Here is a 25,277-nt window from a genome sequence, read left to right on the forward strand (position 1 = left end):
TGGAGAATTCCAAACGAGGGGAGAAAATACGAAGGAAAAAACACACTTTAATGTCATATATGGACATCTCACTCATCTTGCGTGCCAGATCCTTGAGAGATTGTCTGATTTTAGACCAGAACATCTTGATGAGCTGTTCAAGGCACAAGAGACCAACGGGTCTCTGACTTCGGCATTATTTTCTGCAGACTTAAACACATACCAAGCGGCCGTAGACCTGATAAAATCCGTAAGTGGGCAGATGGGACGCAAGGAGGCAATTTCTCATCTTTTGCAGTCGTTCTGTGCCTCCACGATGTTTGGATTCAGCTGGTCTTTCCGTCGTATTTCCAACATGAAAACATTTGCGTCGGCTCCTAGAATGATTAAAACGGGTACAGATATTATCGAGGTATTATGCGATTCCCAGACCGGAATATTGAGAACTCGGAAACTCAATGATTCGAAAGAAGTATATTTCTTGCAGAGGCTTTGGGAGTATCAATGGCTGGCACTCTCTACTATCTTCACGCAAACGGAAAAATGGCATAGGATGGGCGTTGATAGGTCAACAATGTTGGAATTCTGCCGGGATAGCATCCAATTTGCCGAGCTTCTCTTTGACCAACTCCCAATCTTTGCTACTGCGGTTGGAGAAGCTGATCCTACCCAAGCTGACTCTGCCAAAAGCACTCTTCTCCGATACCCAACCACCACAATGAATGCCATGGTAAAATGGCTACGTCTGAAAGACGAGTATCTTGCGACTACTTTGGTTGGGATTGTTTCTAAGGTCCTTCGTAGACTCGGGGATCTCAATGCAACAGTTCAGGAGGAAGCTTTGGCTGTCATCAAGGATATCGCTCTAACCGCAAAAATCAAAACCATCCTAACGGATAGTGAGAAGGCAGAGCTTGTAAGATCATTGGAGGCATATTATAAGAAACCTCTAGTCACACCTGCTCCTGTTCCTGCTCCCAAAAAGAGACAGAGCACAATCACTTCTTTCGCCAAATCTGTGGATCCTTCAACTCTTGTCAAATCAGAATCGAAGACGATCAAGGAGGGGGAACATGACAGCGACCCTGATATCCCAGATGACGTTTTGATAGAGCTCTCTTCTTCTGTTGAACTTAATAAGGCTCGAATAGCTTCCCAGAAGAAGCCGACAACCCAACATGCCCTACCTTCTAAACTAACACCAGTGGCACCATTAGCCAAACCAACTCACAATGTACTTTCCTTCCGTGAGAAGCGAGAGAGGGAAAAGGAGGCTAAAAAGAAACGTGACATGATAGAACTTGCCAAGGTGAAGAAAAATTTGCCTCTGCGTGGTGTAGGTGAACAGACAGCTTCGCAAGGATCTGGCTTGAATGGCCTTAATATTGGTGTGATAGAACATAGACCCGCCGACAGTATGATGGTTTCTTCAGATTCAGACTCTGATTCTGATAGTGACGATAACGGAGAGGAAGAGGTCCTTGGAAAGAAAGTATCTTCGAAACCAGATGCTGTGAAGGCATATGAAGAAAGCCGAAAGAAACTCCTACAACGAGTACCGGTCAAGAAAACAAAGATTGTGCGGTCTGCAAAGGATATGCGAGCTCGTCTTGCTCCTGACCTATCGTCACTTCACAAGACTCTCCTGAGTTGGGATTTCTTTACAGAAAGCGTTCTACCTCCAAATTGTGGCCAAACAGACTACACTTTGGTTTCTAACAGTTTCGCAAATGCACTAGAATACCAAAAAACCTTTGAGCCGTTATTGATTCTCGAAGCCTGGCAAGGGTTCCAAACCGCTAGAGAGGACGCAACGTTTAAAGAATTTGAAATTAAAGTTGCAAATCGTCTTTCGGTTGACTCGTTTGTAGAAGTCAGCACGATCATGGATCCTTTACAAGTCAAAGACTTAGGTCTGGGAGAGGCTGATTTGGTTCTATTGTCTCGCTCAAACAAGCCTGCAACTGAGTCAAACGCTCCTCATTGTCTAGCTAGAATATCTAGTATTAAGAAAAAGAAAGGGGCAATGGAAATCTCTTATCGCATCAACCCCAATGGCTCAATGGCTAGCGGAATTGGACCCGGTGGTGGATTATTCGGTGTGAAGATTACATCCCTCACACCCCTGGAACGAGAATACGGGGCGTTGATGGCTCTTCAATATTATGACTTGAGCGAAGAAATTATTAAAGCGAAGCCGTCTCCAATACTCAACTACGGCCCGGAAAGCCTGAAAACTATTCTAGGCACATATGATCTTAATCCCGCACAGTCAAAGGCTGTAAAATCGGCCGTGGATAACGATGCATTCACATTAATCCAGGGGTAAGCTCAAGAGATATCAGTAGCTTCCCATTTTATCATCTATTAAAACGCTAACTTCCGCACTCTCAGGCCCCCTGGTTCAGGAAAGACAAAGACCATTGTCGCGATTGTTGGAGCTTTGTTAACACCTATACTGGCAGAGCGAAGAATATCTCAACCGAAACCAACCAGCGATCCAGCGCAGATGAGCAAGTCAACCCCATCAAAAAAACTCTTAGTCTGCGCACCTAGTAATGCTGCTGTCGATGAACTGGTGATGAGGTTTAAAGAAGGAATAAAGACAATTAGCGGGAAAATCCAGCCTATCTCTGTCATCCGACTTGGTCGAAGCGATGCTATCAATACTAATGTACTAGATGTTACATTAGACGAACTAGTCAATGCTAAATTGAACCAGACAGGCCAAAAGAAAAACGGGGAGGAGCGTGATTTACAGAGCTATTTTACTGAACACAAGGAGACTTCTACCAAATTCACAGAAATACGACAAAGGATTGACCAATGTCGAGCGAGGGGGGAACCGGTCTCAACTGAGCTCGAACGGGAATTTGATCTGTTGAAACGAAAGAAGGCTCAGCTAAGCCAGGCAATTGACAATGCTAGAGACAAGAATCATTCCGCAGCCCGGAATGCGGAGTTGACACGAAGGCGAATACAACAAGAAATAATTGACGGAGCCCATGTCATCTGCTCGACCCTTAGCGGTAGTGGTCACGAAATGTTCCAAAGTTTAAGCATTGAATTTGAGACCGTCATCATAGACGAAGCCGCCCAGTCCATTGAGCTGAGTGCTCTTATTCCTCTTAAATACGGATGCTCAAAGTGTGTTCTAGTCGGGGATCCCAAACAGCTACCGCCAACAGTGTTATCAAAGGAGGCATCTCGGTTCCAGTACGAGCAAAGTTTGTTCGTCCGGATGCAAGCAAATCATCCAAATGATGTTCATCTACTAGACACACAGTATCGAATGCATCCGGAAATTAGCAAGTTCCCCAGCCAGGCATTTTATGACGGAAAGTTGCAAGATGGCCCTGGAATGGGCCCGCTGCGGAAAAAGCCATGGCACGGAAGTGAACTACTTGGTCCCTACAGATTTTTTGATGTTCAAGGAATGCACTCTAATGCTGCTAAAGGTCACTCTTTAGTAAACATTGCAGAACTTACGGTCGCAATGCGCCTCTACGACCGACTTTTAGCTGATTATAAAAATTACGACTTCACGGGAAAAATTGGGATAATTACGCCGTATAAAGGCCAATTAAGAGAGCTCAAAGCTCGATTTGCAGCAAAGTACGGCGGTTCAATATTTACAGCTGTCGAGTTTAACACCACAGACGCGTTCCAGGGAAGAGAATGTGAAATTATTATCTTCTCATGTGTCCGAGCATCCAGCCGCGGAATAGGTTTCTTGTCTGATATTCGTCGAATGAACGTTGGTTTAACGCGAGCTAAATCGTCGCTTTGGGTGCTCGGGAACTCTCAATCCCTCGTACAAGGCGAATTTTGGAGGGCCCTGATTCACGATGCACAAGGGCGTGATCTCTATACAGAAGGAGATATCATACGGATCCTACAAAAACCCCAGATAAGTTTGGATATGGAGCTAAATAATGTTGAGATGGTGGATGCGCCAGTAGAATCCGGCGTTGTCTCGGACCCTTCGTCACGACCAGGCTCATCTTTGGCAGGCGGCAGCATCTCCCGGCCAGCGTCCAGAACATCAAACCCCCAGTCTGCAGAATCGTTACCAAGTGACCCATTATCAAGAAGTGCGGCTAGCACCCCTATTCCTTGCCTTCCAAACGGCCCTTCAGGTGGGAAGAGTGGGTTAAATGAATTGGCCATGTGTGGATATTGTGGAAACCATCAGCATATGACACACAACTGCGATAACATTGAGGCTAAGATAGCTTCTCAAGGGACTTGCAGAAGGTGCGGTGACGAAACCCATTCCATACGGGATTGCAAAGCATTACGCTGCATAGAATGCGGAGAAACAGGCCATATCGCGAAAGACTGCACGTCTGAGACGGTTCTACGCAAATGGGAGAAGAATAAGATCATGAGGGAGGAAGCGCATCACAAGAGCATGCAGCAAGCAAGGGTAGAAAGGCAAAAGCAGAAGGCCCTTGCTGCTCATGATCCAAAAATCCCCCTTATACAGGTTCCTGGAAAGAAACCCGCAGCGGAGAGCAACACAGACTCGCAGCGTAATGGCCCTGGGAAAAGGAAACGATCCGATTTAAGCGTTTCCCAAGCTTCGAGCGACCCTAAGATAATGCGACTTGACCAGAACACCGCATCTTCAACTCCTCTGAAAGAGCCTAGGGGAAAAAAGCAAGACGGCAGTTCCTCTGCAGCAGCACAGATACCGGCCATCAATTCGTCAAAAGTTCCGAGAGGACGAAAAGCAGATCCTCACAGTGTTGCGCCGCCCCCAAGTGTATGCTAAGTAAACTGCCTGCAAGTCTCCGATAAGTTACTGATATGACTTCCTTAGGACCTTGTAATACCGTCGAGAGACAGCCACGAGAATCGCCCAATATCTACCGAACCGGCGACCCAAATGACTAATAAGGTAAGTAGTCCAATATCCAGTATGCAACTATACACTACTTCCTCGAGAGCTACCCGCAGAAGCATTATGTGTGTGTGTGTGTGTGTGCAACGGGGAAAAATATATAGACTAACATGCCCATTACAGCCCGGAGATCCCAGCGGACACTCTTCAGGCCCTCCAATACGGCCAAGAGGCGATAGACGACCTCCTCCGCCTCCAATGCGCAAAAAAAAACCTGCGGACGTGTTTATTCGTCCAAAACGCAGGTAAATAGACATACATCACGAAGTAGTGTGAATGCCATACTTAACGATGAAGCGTCGAGATAGCTATCTCGCCTGTATCTTTTTTTTTTTTTCACTCAATTCTTGCATTGTATTCCTAGAGCTCTTTCTTTTCACTATCCTTGCATCTGCCACCTTATATTGTGATATTATTGCCGGTGCGCACTTTCACACAGTGACGCAGCTCTCTGTGCCTTCAGGTCAGGCACCTTGACTGGTACAGTGAAGGTTTTCTTCATGTTACTCGCCCTACGAGAGGCCTTGCATATTGAGCATAGCTTTCCGCCGCTCTCAAGAACGGAGTTTTGCCTCCACCATCATGTCCATGGCGAAATTGAAATTCTATATCATTCCGCCAATCAATCGCTGTCCGATTGGTCTCTTGACGTTTGACTCGATGCCTGTTCCTTGAGCACCGCCTGAAGGCTCTGTGTATACATCCGTACTCCGTCTGTTTCCCAGCCCCTTTTTTTACTCTTCTTTTTCCTACCCTGCCTTCGGCTATCTATTGTCTTCCCCCGGAATCTACTATCCAAATAGGGAAGTCACAGGAGTTCTCATGAGTTCCCATAGTGATAGGCCGCTAGCCATGTCCCACAGAATACGCAAGAAAGACACCGTAGGCGTTCGGGCCTAGAATGAGTGATCCCGGACGGTAGATGGCTGGCTGGCCTGTGCCTTTCCAAAATATAATAACTGGATTCCTATCAAGCGCGTAGAAGGAGGGCGGTAGGCAATAGATGAGCCGCGTTCATATGACTTGAGCATGATAAGTGTGATATTGACAATCAAGCTTCCAATTATACAAACCCCCCTTTAGCCAGACCATACCCGAGGAGATACGGCGATTCGCTCATCTCCTTATCCAGGCTATGCAGCCCCAGCTACATGGAGCTTTCCTTGAACTTTCTTGCACGAATTCCTTGGAGTTCTCTGCCGCAGGGATAAGCTGTGGACGATTGGCGCAGGGTATACAAGATGGTGTGAATGGTGGGAGGGTGAAATTTCTCACCTGCACGAGATGCTGCAGTCAGTTGGCCGCAGGAGACGGTGTACCGTCAGTCAGTCAGTCCGTGTACACCCTTTCCCCTAACTAACCAGCCATCCAGATATCTAGATCTAAACTGTTCCTGGTCTCTGCGCTCGGCCAGCCAGACGCAACCCTAGGAGCTCTTAATGCGAAGCACAGACGAGTGAAAAAGGCTTAATAAAGGCCTTGTGTCGCATCCTTGACCCAAGATAAGGTGTATGTAATATTTGCAGTCTTTTCAGGGAAGCTTTGATCATATCCGAGAGGGTGGTAGTATCGCCTATCCTGTTCTATAGAGGGATTTCTGAATATCCGTCATAACGGGAGGTAGTTACACTGGTTCACGTACGGTCTGTTTGGTACGCGCTCACCGGTATACGCGCCTAGATAGCTTCATCTCGAATCTATCATAATATTCAGAGGCACGCGCGCTTTTGTGCAAAGTTGAAGGTGCCAGGTTCTGTCTCTCTTGTCTCTCTCACTGGATGGATGTATGGATGAATGCCTGGTTGCGGAAGCCGTGAGAATATCGGCAACCCGTAGAGCAAATTTCGAAAGCCCGTTGATCGGGAATAACCCCTTCCCAGCCTCCTCTGTGCCTGTGGCCCCTTGGGTTGGTCCATCTCAGGCCTGGTGCGACAGAAACGGGCGTCATAGTCGGACAGAATGCGATTCACCGTGCTACCCCAACCACTCGACGTTCCAGCACGGCCTGGAACCTGGATGCTTAACTGAAGAGCTCTATAGACCAGGTAGAATCAGCAGCTGTCGTCATTGTAGACGCGGAAATGCGGACTTTGCGGCTATGTACAATGTTAGCATTCTCCTCCGTAGGACAGCTTGGGATAGCTTAAGACAGACTGTTATAGCTTGACTGTGCAGTAGTTGAAGCAGCAGTATGTAGTAGGGATGTCACACTGCCCCCAGTTAACTACATAACTGACCATCCTGACCATCCTGTACTCCGTAGATCGTAATAACGCTCATTTTATAGAGGGATCCAGGTTGGTTCCGGCGATGATGGACGGCCGGCCAGCGATTACTCTCACCCCTTATCATCAGAGCATACGATGGAAGCTTGGGAATGTGTAATTGATATGCAAGGACACGATTTTCTATCCTGTCGATGTGCGTTTCATGCTCTAATTCTCATGTTGTATACATATGCTCCGTACATGAATCGTGCATGTATGCAGGTCCAACGATGCAGTCCCTGGTCAAATTCAGGTTCACCTCTTCCTTCTGGACACTGAAGCCTGAATCACTACAATGTCTGTCTACTGTACTTTGGATATATCTTTCCACAGCCCTGAGAAGCGTTTCAGATGATCCCTGTTTTCATCCTTTTCATCTTTTTTATGGAGTAGTCAAAATATATAACCAACCACGTAGTAACGACCTCATTCGAGGAAGAGAGCACATACTAATTAATACCCACTATGAGACAGGTAACAGTTGCTAACATCCAAAGATACGAAGCAGATGTTGGTTAAAACAGCCTAGCAACATGCCATGAAAGAGACTCCGTGTCCTCCATACCAAGGACAACAAATACGAGCTGGATGCCGTTAAGTCTTCCTCCCGGACGATCTGCCTAGAAGTACATAAGTAATATGCAGCTAAGAAGCTCAAGTGCTCCATTATTGGCTGCGCCCTTGGAGGATTGAGATCAACGAGGACAAATCATAGCGTCTTCCGGCATTGACGTCAGCCTGGAGGAGTCAGTTTTTCGGTGCATGCAGAAACACTCCCAAGCCACCAGCCCAGGTTCTGTTTGGACCTTTACATGTTTTTGTTCACTGAGTCTGCAGGCAGTGGATATCTGCTATATCGTTATTAATATTAATGAGTTTCTGAGCCTTCTTTTTTGTTTCTTTTCCCGGGTGGTGGTTTGATATAATACGTTTTGCCTGAGAAAGATCGGTTCTATGGAGCCTTCTCGGCCATCATCAGCAGAATACCGTTACGACGCCGAAGACGTTGGACTTCTTTCATGGCGTGAACAGCCCAGTCACAGTCGAGGCGGCAGCCGGTTCCTGCAAGCCATCCACAGCTGGTCACCCAACGGCCTGAACTCGCTTCTGAGGCGAGCTGAGAAGACAGGCCATCACTTGCTCTCTTCGATAGGCTGCTGTTCTCCGGCAAGACGAGGAGGTGCCAGACTATCGAGAACCCACCGCTTGTTACGGCTTGTTGGGTTTCTGGTCTGGTTGTTCATTGTTGTATCTGCGGCCGAGTCGGTCTTCTTGCCTTCGTATCAGACTCCGCCAAAGCACTACGCTGATTTGCGTGAGAAGATCCTCAGCAGCACGCAGCCTGGCCGAGGGAACCCAGGGAACGAGAAAATTTTCATAGCCAGTAATATCGTGCAGGAGGGGATGATTCGAGGCCCCTGGGGGAGCTCACTCATCGAATTAGTCGATATCCTCGGTGAAGATAATGTTTTTGTCAGTATCTATGAGAACGATAGCGGGAATGGGACAGGAGATGCCCTGAGAGAGCTGGCCGCACAACTACCATGTCCGTACACCTTTGTCTGTGATTTAAAAGAGTATATTAAGGCTAAAAAAAGGAGTAAAATGATTACAGGTAATTCATCAGTCGTCACAGGAGACCATGTATCCCTTGATGGCTTCCCCAAGACCATCCTCCCTTCTGGGGACGAGCGGGTAAAGCGTATAGCCTACCTGGCTCAGATCCGCAACCAAATGCTGGAACCGCTTAATTCATCATATATGCTATCTGGAGGCCATGCTGAGAGCGGGTTTAATCACGTTAAAGTGAGATTTGATCGTGTCTTGTTTCTGAACGACATCTACTTCTCCGCCATCGACGCAGCTCAGCTACTATTTTCAACCAACGTAGACGAGAGTGGGCACGCTCAATACCGAGCAGCATGTGCCGTCGACTTTGTGTCCAAGGTCATGTTCTACGACACCTTTGTGGTTAGAGATGCTGAAGGCTACAGCACTGGCCTGATGTTCTTTCCCTGGTTTGCACCTGTTGGACAGGCAAGGAGCAGAAACCAGGTGCTGGAAGGGTCTGACGCAGTTCAGGTCCGGAGCTGCTGGGGAGGGATGGTCGTTTTCCAGGCAGAGATGTTTCAGGATTTCTCAACGGCCGACTCGACAAGCCGCCTTGTCAGCCAGTTTAGGCACGAGCCCGAGCCATTCTGGGAATCCTCCGAGTGCTGTTTAATCTTTGCAGATTTGGAAGATCAGTTTGGGGAGCCAGACGTTGCGAACCGGACTGGGGTCTTCTTGAACCCGTTCATTCGAGTGGCCTACTCGCAGAATACTTGGAAGTGGCTTGCGTTCTTTAGGAGATATGAACGTATCTTTGCAAATATGCAGTATATTGTCAGCAAGCTGGCCTATCCAGAGCATAACCCACGACGAACTCATGTTGCCGGACAGAGAGTGAAGGATAGTGTGTGGCAGAGTAACGCAGACGGTCAGCCGGGAGGTTCGTTCCAGACGATCCAGCGAAGGGCAGCTCCCGGAGGCTATTGTGGGCAGAGACGGATGTTTGTCATGGACGAGGACGTAGAGAAGGCAAACAAGAATGGAGCAAAGAACTGGGAGAAAATACCTGTTCCATGATGGTCATACTCGAATTTACCTAATAATACATACGAAGTACTCAGTCAATTAATCATAGAAGGTAGTAAATAATAAATAACAACAATAATAATTTTAAATTAATCTTCACAAAGCTTGGTCACGCTGCAGGATGTTTTGGCTATGTGCCTTGAACTTTGCTCTTCTACTCACAGCAAACCAGGCGATAATCCATAATCTAGAACTTTCGCGTCCAGCCTCCGTCTCTCTCTCTGTGTCTGTTTCCGTCTCTGTCTATCTCTGGTTAAAGATCATGTGTCTCCCATGACCAGAGAGTGGACGCTTATGGCTCGATGACACGCGTACCAGCTAACCATCGTCTATCGTCTGGCTCCCAGTGCTAAAGATAGCTTTGTTTCTAGGAAGGAGGCGCAACACTGTGACCTCCTGCTCGCCTCTTCCCTCTCGGCTTTTGCTTTTTTCCTTTTCCTTTTTTCTTTTTTATTTGCTTCTTCCTATATTTCCCACCGGGCTTTTCACCCCTGGATGCACCGTTTTGAGGCGTTGCACGGGTATCTAAATATTGGTTCGTACACTTTGGATCGTGTCGGAATGTACCACACTGCGCTGCGTGTCAACAACACGCAAAGGTAGAGGGAAACGAAGAAGCAAAAAAAAAAGGGGGTAAGATACAGCCTTTAACCTGCCATGGTATCCATCCCATTGGGTAACGCAGAGCTTCGAAGTTCTATATACGCAGATCTGAGCGTTCTTCTTCTTCTTTTCTTCGATCTGAGGGCCACCCAAAAGGCCAATCAAGGTCTGTCTCTGTGAGTGCTTAGCATCCGTCCCTATCTCTCGATCTCTTTCTTCTCCTCTCTTCCTTACACGATCGTGTTCAACCAGAAGCGAGATGTGATAAGTCGCAACTTCAAATCCAAAATGAGAGTAAAAAAAAAGAAGAGCAGTGGCTGACTCAGCCCTGCGACGCCCAAAGCGGCAACTTTTACTTTACACCATCGAAAAACTCCCAACTCGGCCAACCTTCGTCTCCAGAACGACAAGCAGAGGAGAAAGAAACACCAGAACAAGAATAGCTATCACTATTTAGAAAGATATATATATATATATCAGAGCCAAAAGAAGAAAAACAAGACCGTCGCTTGGTTTCTTTGTGATATGATCCTCGGTTGCAAGGCAATGATGCTCGTCACCCCCCCAAGTGGCCGGTATCAGCTGGGCCTCCTGAATTAAACGGCCTTCGGGTTGCTGTTGAGTAGGAGTAACTATGTTAATCCTTTTCTTCCCCTGTCCTCTGGACCTTTTCCCGTACTCCGTTATGTACAGGAGTGGGCTCTTCTTAAACCCACGGTGATTGTGCGTCCAAGGGTTACTCCAGTGGGATGGATTCACTCGCTGGAAGGCGTTGATAGATCCAATTCACTGCTTGTGCCATGTAACTAACAGTCGAAATCGCAGGCTTGCTTTTTTTCCTCTCCGTCACTTTTTTTTCTCGCCTTGATTTGTCGAACCCTTCAGCTTTTACAGGGTTCATCGAGTTAGCTCTGTGAATCAGTTGAAATAGCCTTGGATTATACTGCATCCCATAGTCTGGCTCATATTTCCTTTTTTTTTTTTTCCCTTCTCCCTCTTCCTCGACTGTGTGCTCACTTTCTCTCTTGTCTTCAATTCCTTCAAGTCCACACTTGAAGGTTCCTTTTTTTTTTTTCTTGCTTTTTTTCTTCTTTTGCCTGGCTCTTTGTTTTTTCTTCTCTTTGCTTTTTGGCTTCTCTTCCCAAGTGGGAGGTTCACATTCGTATAAAGATACAACATGAAGCTTTCGACCTGATCTCCTGTCTCTTCGACGCCCAAAATGCAGCTTCCCGCAGTTGCTCACCTGTTCTGATGCTGTGCTGCTCTTTTTCTTTCCATCCCGTTGCTCTCTCACTCTGTGGGATGTTCTCTCCCCCTGTGATATCTCTTCTGGTCGTTCTAGTTTAATGAACTTGCTATTAAACGACCATCCGCAGCCATCTCTCTCGAAGTGGCATTCCCAGTACTGCACATTACACGAAATATCCCTTGCCCATAGCTCATCGACAGCGTGCTGCTTGGGAATGTCTTCACTTTGAACCACATTGAGCTCGAGCCCCGTACGATGACTGGCATATAACCGAGGTGATTTATTTTTGATATCGGCTTTCGGTGCTCGGGCTGCGCCCATTTTGTGACAAAGTGCCTGCTATATCATTGTGTGGTCCAGAGAGACAAACAAAAGGTGCATACCTAGCGAGAATGTTGCGCTCAAGCACGCCCTCAAGGTCCTCAGAAGAGAGCTTCTGTTTCTCTGCCTGGGAGACACCGAGGCTGTCTGTAGCTGAATCGATTGGGGGGAATAACCGCCCTAGACCGGTCTCCAGTCGAACTCTTACAAGCAAGAAAGCCACCAAGAAAAACAAGAATGCTCTTCAGTATAGCCCCAGGTCTGCTGGATCAGCACGTCGACCTCAAAGATCAGAACATGTTACCGAGCTCATCAAATTCTTCAAAGGCCGCGAGCTTCCCATATCGGACCCATACGACTTTGATCTTGACAGCCTTGATCCAAAGGGGCAGCTACGACAACTGAAGCAGCGCCAAAATGACTATGGGGGACAAGATGACTCCCATGTTCGAAGGAAAAAATCACCCGTTAAGCTGTTTGCCCCCGATCTGTGGAGCCGTGCTCCTGCTCGTATGGACAAACAGAAAAATGACCGTTTGAACCCTGCCACAAGCATGGAGAGTCTGCAGTACTCTCCTCGCACCAGAAGCCCTCGGGCCTCACATGACAGCAACATTGACCGGCCTATTGCAACTCCCAAGACAGAGGTGGACGGCGAATGCGCATACCCGGGCATTTCGGTCTTGCCATCCTCCAGAGAAGGCCCTTCAAACGATCTTCCGGCTCCAGAGCCCTTCCCATCACTGGCTACTATGGGGCAGTTGTATGACCTGTCTTCAGCAACTCTCACCGGAGATATGTATGCCAACGAAAAGATGGAATGGACAGATACTTCAGTTGGCCGCGAGATACTATCCGGGATAGATACCGACTCTGGAATACCGATACAGCCCATGCCGGTATACCCTAACGCGTTGAAGAAAAATGCTGACTACAAACCTCAGCCTCCAGCCAAACCTGCAGTGCCACATAATTGTGCCAAGGGCTCCATTTATTGGCCTCAGGATAAGCCACTCCCTGACACTCCCGAGAACCCCAGCCAGCAGACAAGACAGCAGATTCAAATTTACAAGCGAGATTCTATCCGGGTCACAAGGTCCACTACCACAAGCTCTGGCTTCGGTAAACGACACTCAATCTCGACTACCTGTGAGTCGACCTTCATTGACGTTCAATGTCTCCCGGAAAGAACGTCAAGCCGAAAGGAGCGAAGGGCGGGACGGACTGATTTCAGCAGCCTTTGCTGCCGATTATCCCGCCCTATATCGGAGGATCATGCTTTCAACTACCCAGGTAGCCTTGAGAGTTTGGACAAGCCTGCAGTGATGGACCCAGTTGACAACAGCGAAAACCTAGATTCAGCAGCGGCCTGGTCCCAATCGAAATCCCGAGCATTGATCCCTGCTCCAATCGATAGCTCCAGAAAGTATTCCGTTTCCTCGGAGCCGTCACTAACCCCGTCGTCGAACATCTTCTCAATCGCTGCACTGTCTGGATCTGCGAGCAGCAGCACCCTCACCTCCCCTCTCACCTGCCAAACCCCTTCTCTAAAGGTCGAGGAGAGTGACCGGTTTTGCCCTGGAAACTCAGAGCTTGCGTCATCTACACCAGCACCTACGGTCTGTAACGGTGCAACATGCGGTCAATCCAGCTCTGAAGGGTCCTCCAAATTCTCAACGAATAATGTTCCAGAAATATGTATTGAGAAAAAAGGAAGCCTGGATACGTCACCCATACTCCCGTCCCATTTCCCTCCAGTTCCTGTCAGAAATTCCAGCAGATTAGAAAGTATCCACGCCCTACGGATGAAAGATGTTGCCGCTGCTCGAGCTGCACTTAAAATATCTAATAAAAGTCTAACTGCGCCGGGAAACACTGATGTTAGGGGACGGCAGGCCAGTTCGCCAGCAATCATCAGTTACCAGCCTACAACAGATGACAGCTCAAGAAACAGCGAGGAGTCGGTGACTTCTCCCACGAGTTTTACTACACCAGCATTCCAACCTGCTCTGTCGAAGGATACGGCGGAAGGGTCTAATTTTGATTCTACTGCTAAACCTTCCATGGGTGGATTACCTCCAAAGACGATTATGCCAGATGGCTCGGTCTTCACTGACCGAGCTATGCAAGAACGGTCGTTTAGGCATAAACACAATGCATTTTCTTTGTTAGCCGGTGGATCTTTACCAAGCAGCCCCCGAAATTCGCAGTCATTTCCCACGCCCGCACCTCAAAGACCTTCATTGATGAGCCCACGAAGTGTTGCCGGACTACGACATTTAGAGAGCGTATCTCGCCCTGTTTCGCCATCATTACCCTCGTCAGACGACGAGGGGATGGGAACCAGAGCCCATAGCGGTAAATCAAGGCGGTCTACACGATCAAATCATCGCAGAAACAGACAAAATCCAACCCTTACAATCGACAATACCAAAACCCGTAACTTTTCTCGCGATGAGCCACTACCGCTCACACCTCCAAGCGCAACTACAACTCGTCCCAACGACCCTGATTCGCTTCTATCTCCATACACTCCCACAGCTTTCAAATACTTCCCAACCTCGGACTCTTCTCTATCTAGCCAATCACACCAACAAAAGTTTCTGCAAGACCGGGTTTTCTACCTCGAACGCCAGAATAAGATGCTTCAATCTGCCTTACTCTCCGCACTTGAAGTCGGTGCTAAATGTGATGCTCAACGGGACTACAAGGGCAGCCCCCGCACATCGACTGCCAACACCTTCCGTGATGACATTATTGACATGCTCAATCTATACCGCAGTTCATATGATGACAGTTGTGGCATAACTACTGCTTCGGCTTCCGCCACTAGCAGAGAGATCAGATGCTCAGGTGCCTTCTCTAATCCTGGAGATACTGAAATTTCCTGCTCATCTACTACAGCCTCTAGGCTATCAGTGCAAGGCGGATTTTTAGCACGCCCGTCTACATCTCCCAGCACTGCCAAAGAGAGGGCTCATCGGCGGCTTATTGAGCCACACAACCGCGTTAGAGAGGCCATAGCCTTGAGATAACTTTTACACTCTTTATATTTCCTACTTTACCCACCATATTTATTATTCACTGCCGCTATACTGCACATCATACAGTATCGGAGTTTAGAACTCCAACTTCACCGTCATTATCTACAATTAAACTGGCAACAACGCCGTTTTCTTTTTCCTTGTCGGGGCCTTCCAAGAATCCGCTTGATATTACCTATATGATTGAATGATTGAATGAACCTTGTCTACAATATTATTTTTGGTAGCTAGCTATCTTGCTTGTCGAACAGTTTAAGATATAAATCTAGTATATTATTGTATATTCTTCTATATCATTAAATGCAACCAGTGATCCAAACCCCTGGAGCGCCAATACGCTTCTGCCGTACCCAAAGTAGCCGTTAAAAAAAAAGGAGAGAGATCTAAAATAGTGAACAGAGCACAAACATAATGTTTTGTAGAGAGGCGATACCTGTGAACGCTGAATAACAAGCAAGGTATAAAAAAACGGAGGTCAGTTACAGTAGAATACAAGGATGATAGGTAGTATGAGACATGCTAGCGGGCAGCTGAGCTAAGGGGTGATGAATCCTGGACAACATCTTCCTGTATAGGTTCTTGAACTACAGGCTTCTTGCGATCCAGTTCTTTCTTTGGCCTTGGGCTCTTCATCTTGTTTGGAGCAGCCGCTACTGGGGATGCGGTAGGTGCTGAGGGAGCCGATGCACCTCGTAGCCGGCGCAGTCTTTGCGTACGCTCTTCGCCAGGAAAGACAGGGCTGATGGAATCAGATCTCCAGTTACTCTGAGGAGCAGGCGGAGGGCAGCTGCGTACAGCTAAACCTCCCCTATAGGATTCCTGTATACCGTTTTCTCCCCACATCCGAACCCGTTGAACTTTTCGTAGCTTTATAAGTCCATAGGTGCAGACGAATGCGGTCAGGGCGAAACAAGTGACAGAAACAGCTCCAAACCCTATATCGGACTCTTCGATGAAGTTTTTCAAATTCATCCCGTATAACGCTGAAAATAACGTGCCTGCTGCCATTCCTAGAGTACCAATGCTAAATTTAAGTTCCAGCAACATGAGAGAGTTGCGGTTGGCGTCAAGAATCGCCTTCACACTATTTTTATGCTTAGAAATGCAGTCTCAGCAGAATACCGTTTTGGGCAAACACTTACATTTCCTCCGTGTTTCTGATGTTGGTTACCAGGTTTCCACTGGCCTGAACAATCTCGTCACAGACCTTATGATAAGATTCCAACAACATCTCAACTTCTTGGTGGTCGTGTTCAGCTCGATGTATCCCTTTCGACCTCTCCGAGAGATACATTGCCGTGAGATCGTCGTCTGCTTCAAGTAGATCATCGATCGCATCACGGACCAGTCTTGCCTTCTGCTCGAATGTTCCGAGGCGTTTAGAATAGACTAAAAGGTGTCTAAGCTTGTCTCTGTCGATATCTTCTTCAAGTGCTCGGAGAACTCTGGAAACTGGCTCTCTTACACCTTCAAATTCTGCCTCAAGCCCACTGGTAATGCTTACAAGCACTGCTTCAAGGGCCCGGAACTCGTAAGGCAAAGCGCCTGAAGTCCACGCTGCTCGTGATGCAGGCTCTTTCTGTCGTAACTTTCCTTCAAGGTCATACATGAACAAAGATTGGGTATAAGTATCTGTTGAACCATAGGCATCAAACACCAGGACTCTATCAGATTTTATGAGAACTCTCAAATGGAGGAGGCTGATAAGTATTGCGCTGTGACGAATGAGAATATGCGGTAGAACCGAGGAGTCAATCTTCCTCAAGTCTCGAGGGAGAAGACCATACTACAAAATGGGAGGAACAATCAGAACATGTTTTTATGCCAATGTAGCATTGGAGCTCACAGCTGTAAAGTAAACACTCACCTTAGCGATCAGCTCACTCTTCTTGAACTCTCCATTCACAAGAGTAACATTCCCGGCTCCATCAAACTCCGTACATCTAAGACGAGGTTCATTCGATACCTTCAGCGCCAAGTTGCGCCCTACATTGAACGGATTACTCTCATTCCCGTCATCGAAGTTTGGTATATTTTGAGGAAGATCATCCGGCTTCAGATGTGGGTTAGTAGTTGGTCGTGAGAAGCCTAGAAGTCGCCGTAGGAAGTGTCGACATTTTATAGCAGTAACACTGAAAGATCGGATATTATTTGAATCTAGGAAGGGATGTCGGTTGGTATAAAGAGGACGTCTGCGTGGGATTGGTGTACTTGTGATAAGCGACGGTTTAACTGAGGAGATATAGGATCTTGTTGCAAATGATGACCGTGTATATGCCGCATTAGACGAATTCAGCGGCAACGTGGACCGTACTTGGCTCGAACAGGCCTGGTTGGAGTTCCATCGACGGGGGTTGGAAACACTTGGGCGGCATAGCGAAGAGTTGAATTGGCAGCGGAGATAGCGAAGGAGGTTTAAGGATGGAGCTACTCTCTTCACGGAAGACGGAGAAACCATCTCTCAGCCTGATCACCCAGGTTCCGCAGGCCCAGACGTAAGATATAATGCGGTGGTCTTGATCGTAAACTCATCGTTCGTTCTTGTATTTTATTAGAAGATTCACGCATAATGCAGATTTTTGGAGGAGTCTCGGAGCGGCAGAATTATTGTTCCGAGAAGTGGAAGACGTGACGTCCATTTAAACACCGCGCGTTAATAATATCTGCGTCTAGGCGGCTAGTAGTCAACCCCTTATCATATTTAATACTATATATAGCACCTCCCAGCATATTCACAATCCCGAATCTCAAGCTCCATACTCCCTCGAAAATTCGGGGGTTTCTTTACGACGTCACTTTAATAAAAAAAGCCTAAAGGTGCCACCGAAATAAAAGTCTATAGATACTTACGAATCCACTCGTCCTCAGCTAGTTCTTTGGCAGAGCCACGCTTGCTCGGCTCCCACTGCAACATCTTTTGTACCAAACGTAAAAACCTTGCTTTATCCTCCCCCTCGAGGGCAGTTTCTCTTTCTTCGATCCTAACCCGATCTTGTATTGGAACTCCAGGGCAAAATTCCCCTGGAAGGTTCGCAGATAGTTAGCAGATATCAGGTTTCCCACGATAAATAATCTTACCATCATTGGAGAAGAATTTATGGCTTAGCTTCCCTTGTGCAAGAAGACTGTGTGGGGGAGTGCCAAGGAGACTTATCATTTCCGCTAGATGGGCCCGGCTTCGGTATGTCTGGAACTCGTTGTCATGGCCTGTGAACAGTGACGTACCTTCGAATATATCCCAGATCTTTTGACGCAAATTTAGAACTTTTTAGGCCTGTCCGATCGGGTTTATCGACTTACCATGCATCCCACATTCCATATATCGACACTGTACGTCCACGGGGCTTCAAGAATCACCTCTGGTGCGCGGTAAATATTAGGCTGAATATCTTCAGAGTGTTCAATGTCACCAGGCATGGCTGAGCCAAAGTCGCACAGGACTGGCGGCCCCATCTCCTTAGGCATCCTAAGTTCTCGGGACACATAGATGGTGTTGCCATCTACCTCTTTTCTTGGAGATGGTGTTTGAAGCTCCCTCTCTTCAAAGTCACTAAAAACCGAATCATCGGCGATGTTAAACATGATATTGTTCGCCTTAATGTCTGAGAGAGAGTCCCTAAGTAAGTGATAGGAGAAAGAAGACATTAACCCGAGCACATACCAGTGTGTATGATCTGGCATTCTGTGTGTAGGTAGTCTAGTCCTAAAAATAGTCGGTGAAGTACAACAGCCAGGATTGGAGAAGGTAATCTCCGTATAGGATTGCGATGCAAGAAGGTCAATACATTCTCCCATAATGGAGGATGGACGAGGCATCGATGTTTCTCTTCCGGTCCATCGATATTAAACGAATCAAGCAATGACCTGACGGCATTGCGACCTGGGTGATATTTCGAAGCTCTCTCCATGCGTTTGTACATTTTAAGCTCGTCATCCACTTGTTGTCCCATAGACGTAGACTTAATGAAGATTTTGAGGGTAACGTAACGACGGTATCTGTGATTGTAGAATGTGAGTGGCTCAATTCAGGTTATTTTTGGTGACATAGGGCCCCACTCCATGTCCCGCGCAAGCCACACTGTAGAGGTAGCTCCAAACCCTAGTTTCCCTACAACTTGATACCGATCTTCGAAAATTTCTCCTATTCGAGTAGGGTAATATCGAGAAGCAATATAATTGGGGATGGTCTCTTCTTCGATTTTCTGATTTGTGGGTATCCGGACAAAATTGTGGTTAGAGAACTTGAGTGGCTCCCATCTCCGCCGTCCAAGCCGGGACATGGACGAGAGAAATGAAGGCATTGTAATGGACTTAAATGTTTAGCCGGACAAAAAAAGAAGAAATAAAAAGAAATATAATCGAACCATGATACCTCAATAGTTAACAGTTAGTACGGCGACTTCCAAGCGATGGAAAGTGCAAGGTTAGTTACTAACTGAGTCATGTGATCTATGAGGCTCCCGCTAAGCTTAAACTAAATTCTAAAATAGTTCTCGGTAGCCGAGAGACTATAAATATTGAATGTTGTTCTGCCAAATCGCTTTGGTAAAAGATTGCTAAGTTACACACGGAATAACCAGTGGCGGCGGGAACAGGCTTATTCCAGTAAAGCATTGTCAAAGATACTGCTAGCCGAATCTTGGTCCTTAGTGTCTAGCAAAGATTTCGCACGCATGGTATGACTACTTAAGATGACATCTGATAGGGGCCCCGTATTTTATTGTCAGCGATAGGAATCAGAATTAGTTGAGGTTGTATTAGAACCGCTGGACCATAAGGGACAAAAGGGCCTGATGATAAGGATCCAATAAGTTGTTAAGCGCTGCCCCTGGGTTTCACGTTTGATCGTGTGTTTTACTCCTACTCCAGCGTGGTGAATTTCCGTATATCGACGGAAGGGACGCGATGCCAGAGTTGGTTATACATGCTGGTACTCGCACCGCAACGGAGTCTCAGTTCTGTCATGATACTGGGGCGCATTTTTTGGTAGATTTATCCGGATTAATATTCCTATTTTACCGGTATTCGGCTTTGGAATCCCGGAAGAGCCTTTGGATAACACAAGGAGAGATTTTATTATAGAAAGGGGTAAGGCGGTGATATTGAATTGTATTGCGGTTCATCTGCAAAACAGTTGGCCGGTAGTGACGGGTAAGCTTCATAGGTGATCTTATGTACAAGGTGATAGATGAAATGCTGGGAGTGACGCCCCGCTCTTTTTCCTGGATGTCGAATGCCTGACACAATCACCACTCGTCGTCTGATTTCTCGTCATCTATAACCAGTTAGTCTACCTATTATTAGGGTAAAGGACCAAGAGGATAGCTTACCGCTCGCGCTGACTTTCTTCTTCCGCTTAGCTAGAGCATCTTGTATCGCTCCCATCATGCCACCAGCAGGAGCAGGTGAAGCAGAGGATGTATCTGCTGCACTGCCTGGAACTATAGCTGCACTTCGATCGCGCTTCTCTGCCTCACTTACTTTTCGCAGACCACGTCCGCTGGAAGCCCGAATTGAAGCCATTAGATCATCCTTTCCTGGAGGGGCACCTGGTAGAGAAGGCATCGAGCCACCGGGTGGAGGCGGCGGCGGCGGAGGAGGAGCAGGTGGTCCACCTGATACAGGAAGAGGTGGAGGCGGAGGAGGAGGAGCAGGTGGTCCGCCTGACATTGGGGGTGGTGGAGGAGGGGGAGGAGGTGCTGCTGGTGCGGAAGCTGTATTTGTAGGTGGAAGTGGCGGCGGAGGTGGTGGTGGTGGGACGGGCGCATTGATAGTAGGAAGCGGTGGAGGCGCAGGATGAGAGGGTGCTGATACTGAAGGGGCTTGTCGTGGTGGCGGGGAAGGAGGAGCTGGGCTCCGCTGTGGAGGAGGCGGAGGAGGGGGTGGTGGTGGTAGCATATGAGCATTTTGTGGTGTCTTTGGAGGTAATGGTGGCGGAGATACAGAGCTTGAATCGTTCCTGAGAGGTAGAGGAGCCGGCATTCGGCTTGGGGGAGGAACTGGCGCTGATACCTTGCGATTAGATTGGATTGAAGCACGGTTGTCTTCCGGAGTTTTCGGGGGTCTCGGGGGTGGTGGAGGCCCTGGGTTAGCTAAATTTGAGCCAGATGCTGCGCGGCTCCGTGATGGTAGGCTAGGGCCGGGAAGATGGGCATATTTCCCAGCATCCGCGATCGGAGGGGGAGCTCGGAACCTTGGTCGAGGAGGTGATGGTTCCCGTTTGGGAGAAGAGGCTGGAGATTGCTCCCTTGGTGGGGGCGGAGACGGAGGGGCATCTGGTCGACCCCGTCTGGCCGGCGGAGGGGGCGGAGGAGCCCCTCGTCGACCGGTATTCTGTGGACTGATGGGCTGAGATTTGGATATTTGCGGTGGCGGAGCTGAAGGAGGAGGTGGTGGAGGCGCCTTTGTTCTCTTCATGGTTTCTTGGGAGGCAGTTTCTGTGCTGGTCCCGTCGAGCTCGTTGGCTTGCTGCTTCTGTTCGATATATGCCTTGATAAAGTCTGAATTCTCCGCTATCTGTTCTTCTGTAATTCCCATTGCTTTTAGCTCATCAAGAAGGCCTCGCCACGACGGATCCACGGTATCCAGCGGAGAGGATGCCTTCTCATCAGTTGTGTGAGCAACAGGTGGGGTGGTATTGACCGATGGTTGTCTAGGAGGAATGATGGATTCAGGAGGATTTGGCGCTGACGAGGACCTGTGGCCATGTAGAAGGCTTCCTACTTTGCCAAAGCGCCCGTGGCTTTTGCCATTTGATACTGGCGTTGGTGTTTGGCCGCGAGCGGCGGAGAAGGGAGTGGCCTTGGTCTCCTTGCTGGCACTCTTCTCCCGTTCCAACACCTTTTTCATAAACGTCTTTGCCTCTTTTTCGTCTGCAAAGGATAGACCAGCAACGCAGTCTTCGAGCTCAAAAGTGTGGAAGAACGTTCTGTCCTGGTTATATGCGAAGCCATCGTAGATTTCCTGGTCCCACAGAATCCCTCTGCCTGCAGGCTGTACGGACACGCAAATATTAGTCAATCTCGCATTGCAGAGAATATAATCAGAGTAAGAGGAAAGGAAAGAGATAGACAAAGTCGTACCGAGACGTCAACCAGTTTTATCCAAAATGTATGCCCAACCAGATCATTTGCAAGCACCGCCGCGCCTTGAAGGCCAGTATATATCCATTTGTGAGTATTCGGAAGCGCAACGTAGAGTCTAGCTACCGCAACCGCAAGAATCTTGCTTGCCGGCTTCGGAACAGTTCGTCTGACTGTTTCTTTATCGGCGTCAGAGAGTATAGATGGCATGGTGGACGGCTAAGAAGCGCAAGGGAGTTTATCGGTCTTAAGATGGTCGTGTGTGTGTGAGGGATGCTGGCGGTCGTGAAGCAGGCTCAGGTATCCGGGCTCATTCTTAGTGCGAATAGTTCCCATAACAAGTTGACAGGTTTCTGATCTCTGTAGCTATCGCAACGTCAAGACGTAGACTTGCTTGTTTGCTGTGTGTCGCTTGTCAGGTTTTTGGAATCTTTGCCTTTTGGGTTGACGTTTTTGCCTTTTGATGGAGGCTTGGTGATGCCAAGCCACCGCGGCCTGTTGGAGCGCTTACGATTACGCAGTGATTACTCTCATGACAAGTAAGTCTACGGACGGCACGACAGCCAGGCTACAGAGGATTGTTATGTGAGGAGTTTGATTGGCGCGGATGTATATAACTCTTCGATGTATTTCTCTGGGAGAACTCACCCGGACTTGCACAATATAGGTAGAATCTGTATTCAGCATTCACAGATATTGCTAAAGCGTGTGCACCCAAGACGTATGTATGTAGACGAGCAATCCTTGCACACCCTGCTGCGATCGATGCCATACAGTTTCACGGGGATATCATGGTCGTAAGAATCTGCACGGCATGAGCTCGGAGGCCTAGGGAAGTAGACATCGCTCTGCTATGCCTTTTCGGTCTGGAAAGAAGGGTTTCGATTGGAGACATACTGGCAAAATCTACCCCGGTAGATGGAAATGGGGTAACAGCCCCAGGGTTGATGACGCCGTATCGTTAGAATGGCGTCTCGTTCTGAACGATTCGTCTGAGATCGGGATAAGTCACTTGGGATTCCGATTTCAGGAACGCTCTTTAGGATGGGTTATCCTGATGGTTTCTGCGTCTTCCGCGAGTTCTGCTTCTGGTTTGTGTTCTCCACCAGATGCGGCTTCCCCTGGACTCTCTCGAGCTCCTGAACTAGCCGCTCAGCCTCTGCGACAAGATTTTCCTGTTTGACAGTTTTGATCGGTGGGTTCAGGATCACTTGGATCGTACACGACAACCCCGGTTTCCGCTTTCCGACAACATTCCCTCCAGCGTCGAGGACGAGCCTTCTTCCTTCTTCGTCGAATCCACGCTTCCTTAAGGCTTCGTGGTAGGCGGACCGAAACATTCGAGCATACAGCGACCGGCCAACAGCCGCAGTATCTGCCGGGCTACCGAGGGATATGGACGTCCATATGATATCTTTCTCTCTCTGCTTGAGCTTGTAGTCGAACATTGGGTTGAGGATAGGCTTTGTCAGTCTGCATCTCTTCGTGAACGGAGACTCGATGTTGCCAGCTGCGTATTTTACCATAAAACAGCGCGTTTTGATGTTTAGTTTTTTCAACCCTAGGTTCCATTCGAACGGCTTAAGGTTCTTGGCCTTGCTCATGATGAGGAACTGGAAGATTCTCGGGCGTTGACAGTTGTTTGGCTCGAGCTCCAGATGAAATTTGGGATCGAGAGAGTTGGATTAATATTTCTCCGTCATTTTCACGGTCCTCGGACTGTTCAGCATAATCCCATTCCTTGCACAAGTATATGCTCACCTATGGAGTAAGATGTAATAGTTCATTCACAAGTTGCTCTCGAATTGTATGATATTGACTGGCTTCTTCATCGCAAGGCGTACTCGTTGCTTCGACTTTTTTTGAGTCGCTGATCCCGGCTGCTCTCTCCTCTCTGCTTTTCTCTCTCTTATTCTGTCCTCCCTCTCCCTTCTTCTCCCTCTTCTTCCTTTTCTCCTTCTCTCCTTTACTGTGTTTTTTCTTCACGACGTCGATGTCAAGCTGAGTCATCGAGGGCAAACTCACGTGACAAACTCTTCCCCCACTAAAAGCAACAAGAAAAAAAGCCATAAAATCGAATCATTTTTCTACGCAAGAAAAAAACCTCCTAAAAATCAACTTAAAAGCCCGGTCTCTACCACGAACTCGCCCCCGCCTACTAGCAAGTGTCTATACGCTTCATAATAGTCTACATTACTCAGTGATACGCTGTCAGAATGCCGAAGAATAAGGGAAAGGTATGACCGCTCTTTATCGTGTTTGCTTAGGACCCCGCAAAACCCGCCCACGATAAGCATCGGGCCCTGCCCATGTCCATCGACTTTCTCCAGATGTCTGGCTGGCGGATTATACATATCTACAGGATGTGTATAAGGGGGATATCTGGGTGTTGACCTTGATTTACCGATACTAACTCCTCGATAGGGTGGTAAAAACAGACGTCGTGGAAAGAACGAGAACGACAACGAGAAGCGTGAGCTGACCTTCAAGGAGGAAGGACAAGAATATGCCCAGGTTGTCAAGATGTTGGGTAACGGCCGACTAGAGGCTCTTTGTTTCGACGGAGAGAAACGCCTGGCTCATATCCGCGGAAAGCTCCGTAAGAAGGTCTGGATCAACCAGGGAGATATCATCCTTCTCTCGCTTCGTGACTACCAGGATGAAAAAGGAGATGTCATTCTCAAGTACAACGCCGATGAGGCCAGAAGCTTGAAGGCATACGGCGAACTCCCAGAGAGTGCCAAGATCAACGAAACAGATACGTATGTTTTCCCCTTCTACTCTTGCCATTGTCATATTACAGCACCGCTAACATCACCTCTAGCTATGGCCATGAGGGTGTTGACGACAACGTCGAGTTCGATGAGGATCGTGATGATAGCAGTGACGACAAGGACATCGATGTTGATGAAATTTGAACTACCACCCTCCAAAAGCGGCACGTCCTGGCTCGATGGATTGATTCTACTGTTCCACCAACAGCATCTATCCGGTCGCCACTGTCCATTAAGAAACATGAGGACGTATGGTTTTCTTTCCAGCGGCTTATATTCATAAACTGGATGATGAAGGCTCTTATTTATTGGATCCCAAGAGTATTACCCATCAAGAAAGGAGATCGATTTACCTGGCCGGACCTGAAGGCGCATAGCTCCCGAATATAGAATATTTATCACGGGGTTAATGAGT

At 47.9% G+C, this 25,277-nt stretch overlaps 9 protein-coding genes across 9 annotated transcripts; 5 read left to right on the plus strand and 4 right to left on the minus strand.

The window, feature by feature from the left end:
• Window positions 1-295: 295 nt before the first annotated feature.
• Window positions 296-5,134, plus strand: MCYG_00602 (helicase SEN1; the record flags this gene model as incomplete). The annotated part of the gene is made up of 4 exons (XM_002850452.1): window positions 296-2,304; window positions 2,374-4,747; window positions 4,805-4,882; window positions 5,009-5,134. The coding sequence occupies 4 exons, from the start codon at window positions 296-298 to the stop codon at window positions 5,132-5,134; spliced, it is 4,587 nt and encodes a 1,528-aa protein (XP_002850498.1).
• Window positions 5,135-5,786: 652 nt separating this feature from the next.
• MCYG_00603 (uncharacterized protein) lies at window positions 5,787-6,356 on the plus strand (the record flags this gene model as incomplete). Its single annotated transcript, XM_002850453.1, has 3 exons — window positions 5,787-5,803; window positions 5,942-6,205; window positions 6,266-6,356. The coding sequence occupies 3 exons, from the start codon at window positions 5,787-5,789 to the stop codon at window positions 6,354-6,356; spliced, it is 372 nt and encodes a 123-aa protein (XP_002850499.1).
• A 1,750-nt stretch (window positions 6,357-8,106) lies between these two features.
• Window positions 8,107-9,780, plus strand: MCYG_00604 (conserved hypothetical protein; the record flags this gene model as incomplete). The annotated part of the gene is made up of 2 exons (XM_002850454.1): window positions 8,107-8,698; window positions 8,768-9,780. 2 exons carry the CDS (start codon window positions 8,107-8,109, stop codon window positions 9,778-9,780), a joined length of 1,605 nt encoding a protein of 534 aa, XP_002850500.1.
• Window positions 9,781-12,033: 2,253 nt separating this feature from the next.
• MCYG_00605 (uncharacterized protein) lies at window positions 12,034-14,997 on the plus strand (the record flags this gene model as incomplete). Its single annotated transcript, XM_002850455.1, has 1 exon — window positions 12,034-14,997. One exon carries the CDS (start codon window positions 12,034-12,036, stop codon window positions 14,995-14,997), a length of 2,964 nt encoding a protein of 987 aa, XP_002850501.1.
• Window positions 14,998-15,525: 528 nt separating this feature from the next.
• Window positions 15,526-17,464, minus strand: MCYG_00606 (inner membrane magnesium transporter mrs2; the record flags this gene model as incomplete). Its single annotated transcript, XM_002850456.1, has 3 exons — window positions 15,526-16,090; window positions 16,149-16,792; window positions 16,874-17,464. 3 exons carry the CDS (start codon window positions 17,462-17,464, stop codon window positions 15,526-15,528), a joined length of 1,800 nt encoding a protein of 599 aa, XP_002850502.1.
• A 704-nt stretch (window positions 17,465-18,168) lies between these two features.
• MCYG_00607 (protein kinase domain-containing protein) lies at window positions 18,169-19,307 on the minus strand (the record flags this gene model as incomplete). Its single annotated transcript, XM_002850457.1, has 4 exons — window positions 18,169-18,213; window positions 18,307-18,608; window positions 18,668-19,002; window positions 19,051-19,307. 4 exons carry the CDS (start codon window positions 19,305-19,307, stop codon window positions 18,169-18,171), a joined length of 939 nt encoding a protein of 312 aa, XP_002850503.1.
• Window positions 19,308-20,252: 945 nt separating this feature from the next.
• MCYG_00608 (proline-rich protein LAS17) lies at window positions 20,253-22,369 on the minus strand (the record flags this gene model as incomplete). Its single annotated transcript, XM_002850458.1, has 3 exons — window positions 20,253-20,281; window positions 20,337-21,999; window positions 22,089-22,369. 3 exons carry the CDS (start codon window positions 22,296-22,298, stop codon window positions 20,253-20,255), a joined length of 1,902 nt encoding a protein of 633 aa, XP_002850504.1.
• A 768-nt stretch (window positions 22,370-23,137) lies between these two features.
• Window positions 23,138-23,692, minus strand: MCYG_00609 (uncharacterized protein; the record flags this gene model as incomplete). The annotated part of the gene is made up of 1 exon (XM_002850459.1): window positions 23,138-23,692. One exon carries the CDS (start codon window positions 23,690-23,692, stop codon window positions 23,138-23,140), a length of 555 nt encoding a protein of 184 aa, XP_002850505.1.
• A 593-nt stretch (window positions 23,693-24,285) lies between these two features.
• On the plus strand, window positions 24,286-25,227 carry MCYG_00610 (eukaryotic translation initiation factor 1A; the record flags this gene model as incomplete). Its single annotated transcript, XM_002850460.1, has 3 exons — window positions 24,286-24,325; window positions 24,513-24,850; window positions 24,913-25,227. The coding sequence occupies 3 exons, from the start codon at window positions 24,305-24,307 to the stop codon at window positions 25,004-25,006; spliced, it is 453 nt and encodes a 150-aa protein (XP_002850506.1).
• Between the last annotated feature and the right edge of the window lie 50 nt (window positions 25,228-25,277).

Source organism: Microsporum canis, genomic scaffold (assembly GCF_000151145.1).
Source record: "Microsporum canis CBS 113480 supercont1.1 genomic scaffold, whole genome shotgun sequence".
NCBI lineage: Eukaryota > Fungi > Ascomycota > Eurotiomycetes > Onygenales > Arthrodermataceae > Microsporum > Microsporum canis.